Source organism: Schistosoma mansoni, assembly GCF_000237925.1.
Source record: "Schistosoma mansoni, WGS project CABG00000000 data, supercontig 0254, strain Puerto Rico, whole genome shotgun sequence".
Taxonomy (NCBI): Eukaryota; Metazoa; Platyhelminthes; class Trematoda; order Strigeidida; family Schistosomatidae; genus Schistosoma; species Schistosoma mansoni.
In genome coordinates, this window is record NW_017386117.1 from 152,065 (window position 1) to 153,662 (window position 1,598).

The 1,598-nt window shown below is 38.2% G+C and overlaps 1 protein-coding gene across 1 annotated transcript; it reads left to right on the plus strand.

Moving 5' to 3' along the window:
• Nucleotides 1-1,081: 1,081 nt before the first annotated feature.
• Nucleotides 1,082-1,278, plus strand: Smp_199310 (RWD domain-containing protein, putative; the record flags this gene model as incomplete). The annotated part of the gene is made up of 1 exon (XM_018790887.1): nt 1,082-1,278. Exon 1 carries the CDS (start codon nt 1,126-1,128, stop codon nt 1,276-1,278), a length of 153 nt encoding a protein of 50 aa, XP_018647381.1. The 5' UTR covers nt 1,082-1,125.
• Between the last annotated feature and the right edge of the window lie 320 nt (nt 1,279-1,598).

Below are 1,598 nucleotides of genomic sequence, written 5' to 3' on the forward strand. Positions count from 1 at the left end.
TCTTCAGGAGGATCTGACTCGACTTCAAAGTTGGGCAGACGACAACGGACTTACCTTCAACACTTCAAAGTGCAAGGTAGTCCATCTGAGACATGTTGCAGACTATAGTTATAACTTAGGTAACTCCCCTCTAGAAGTGTCCCAAGTTGAAAAAGATTTAGGAGTGTTGGTACCCTACGACCTGAAATCGTATGCGAACTGTGACAAAAACGCCTCTCAAGCAAACCTTGCACTGGTAACATTGAAGCGCATTTTTGGCCAGTTTGACGGTAGAACCTTCCATATAATCTTCAACAGTTTTATTCGTCCCCACTTAGAGTACGGAAACATAGTATTTCCTCCCTCCCTCCAAAAGGATAAGGTCACTCTGGAACGTATCCAACGTCGAGCCACGAAATCAGTTCGGGGTCTCAAATTCAAACCTTATGAAGAGCGCCTCAAATCACTTAACCTTTACCCGTTAGAGTACAGGCGTCTTAGAGGTGATCTTCTTATGACTTATAGTATCCTTAATACTTCTGGTCATCCCCTTAAACATCTTCTTAAGCTTAGTCATAACACTAACCTCAGAGGTAACACCCAGAAATTGGAGACCCTACATAGCAGAACAGACTGCAGACACAACTTCTACTCTGTTAGAGTTGTCAAGTGCTGGAATTCGCTGCCGACTGAGCTAGTCCAAGCGACCTCCCGGGAGTCCTTTAAGAGGAAACTTGACTTATTCTTAAGGACTGAGGATAACATATTATTATGATTTACCAAATTCTTTTTTTCCTCTATTATCGTTCATATACCTAGGTTTTTACCGGAGGTATTGGTGATCCACTGCTACTAGACACGGAAGCCCGTTAAGCGAAAGCTTCTTCTATTCCGTCCTCAACCATTTGAACCATTTTACAACTAAGTCCGGACAAAACACACTTACTGTAGACTTGGTAAATAACCTCAGCTTCATCACAATAAATGAAAAAAGTATGTAACTTAAACAATAAGCAAGCACAAAAAAGTTAATCGATAAGCATTAACAGTAACAAGCTCAACATTTTTGTATTGTTGTTTTGAACGGCTTAACAAATTGTATTTCAAGGCTGATAGCCAGACGTTTCGAAACTGCGCGCGTTTTAAATGGCCGATGAGAAGCCACGAAGAAAACTAATTTTACATTTTGATGCCAGGAATACTTTATTTCTGTCAGATAAAAGTTATCGTTTTACTATTGAGGAAGCACTTAATAATTACATTTCTGGAATTGTTTGGGGTAAGCAAATTGCTCTATGAGTAGAACATTTTATCCGTTTTTTCCCAAACCTAGTTTGTGATAAAAAACAATTGGTCGGTTTCAGTTACATTATCAAACAGTTCCACAAAAATTATTTGAAAAAATTCTTGAATAATACTTAACTCCTTGAATCTTGGAACTGATTTTCTAGCATTACATGAAACTACCCAAACGTTACCTGTAATTGGTTTATTGGGTTTATTCGGTAGCATATTTCTAGATCATTAGTTAGGTCTTGCACTTATATATTTTCATGATTTTCTTATTTCTTGTTCGTGAAATGTGAGGAAACGATGCTTATTTTGCGGAAGTTCAAATA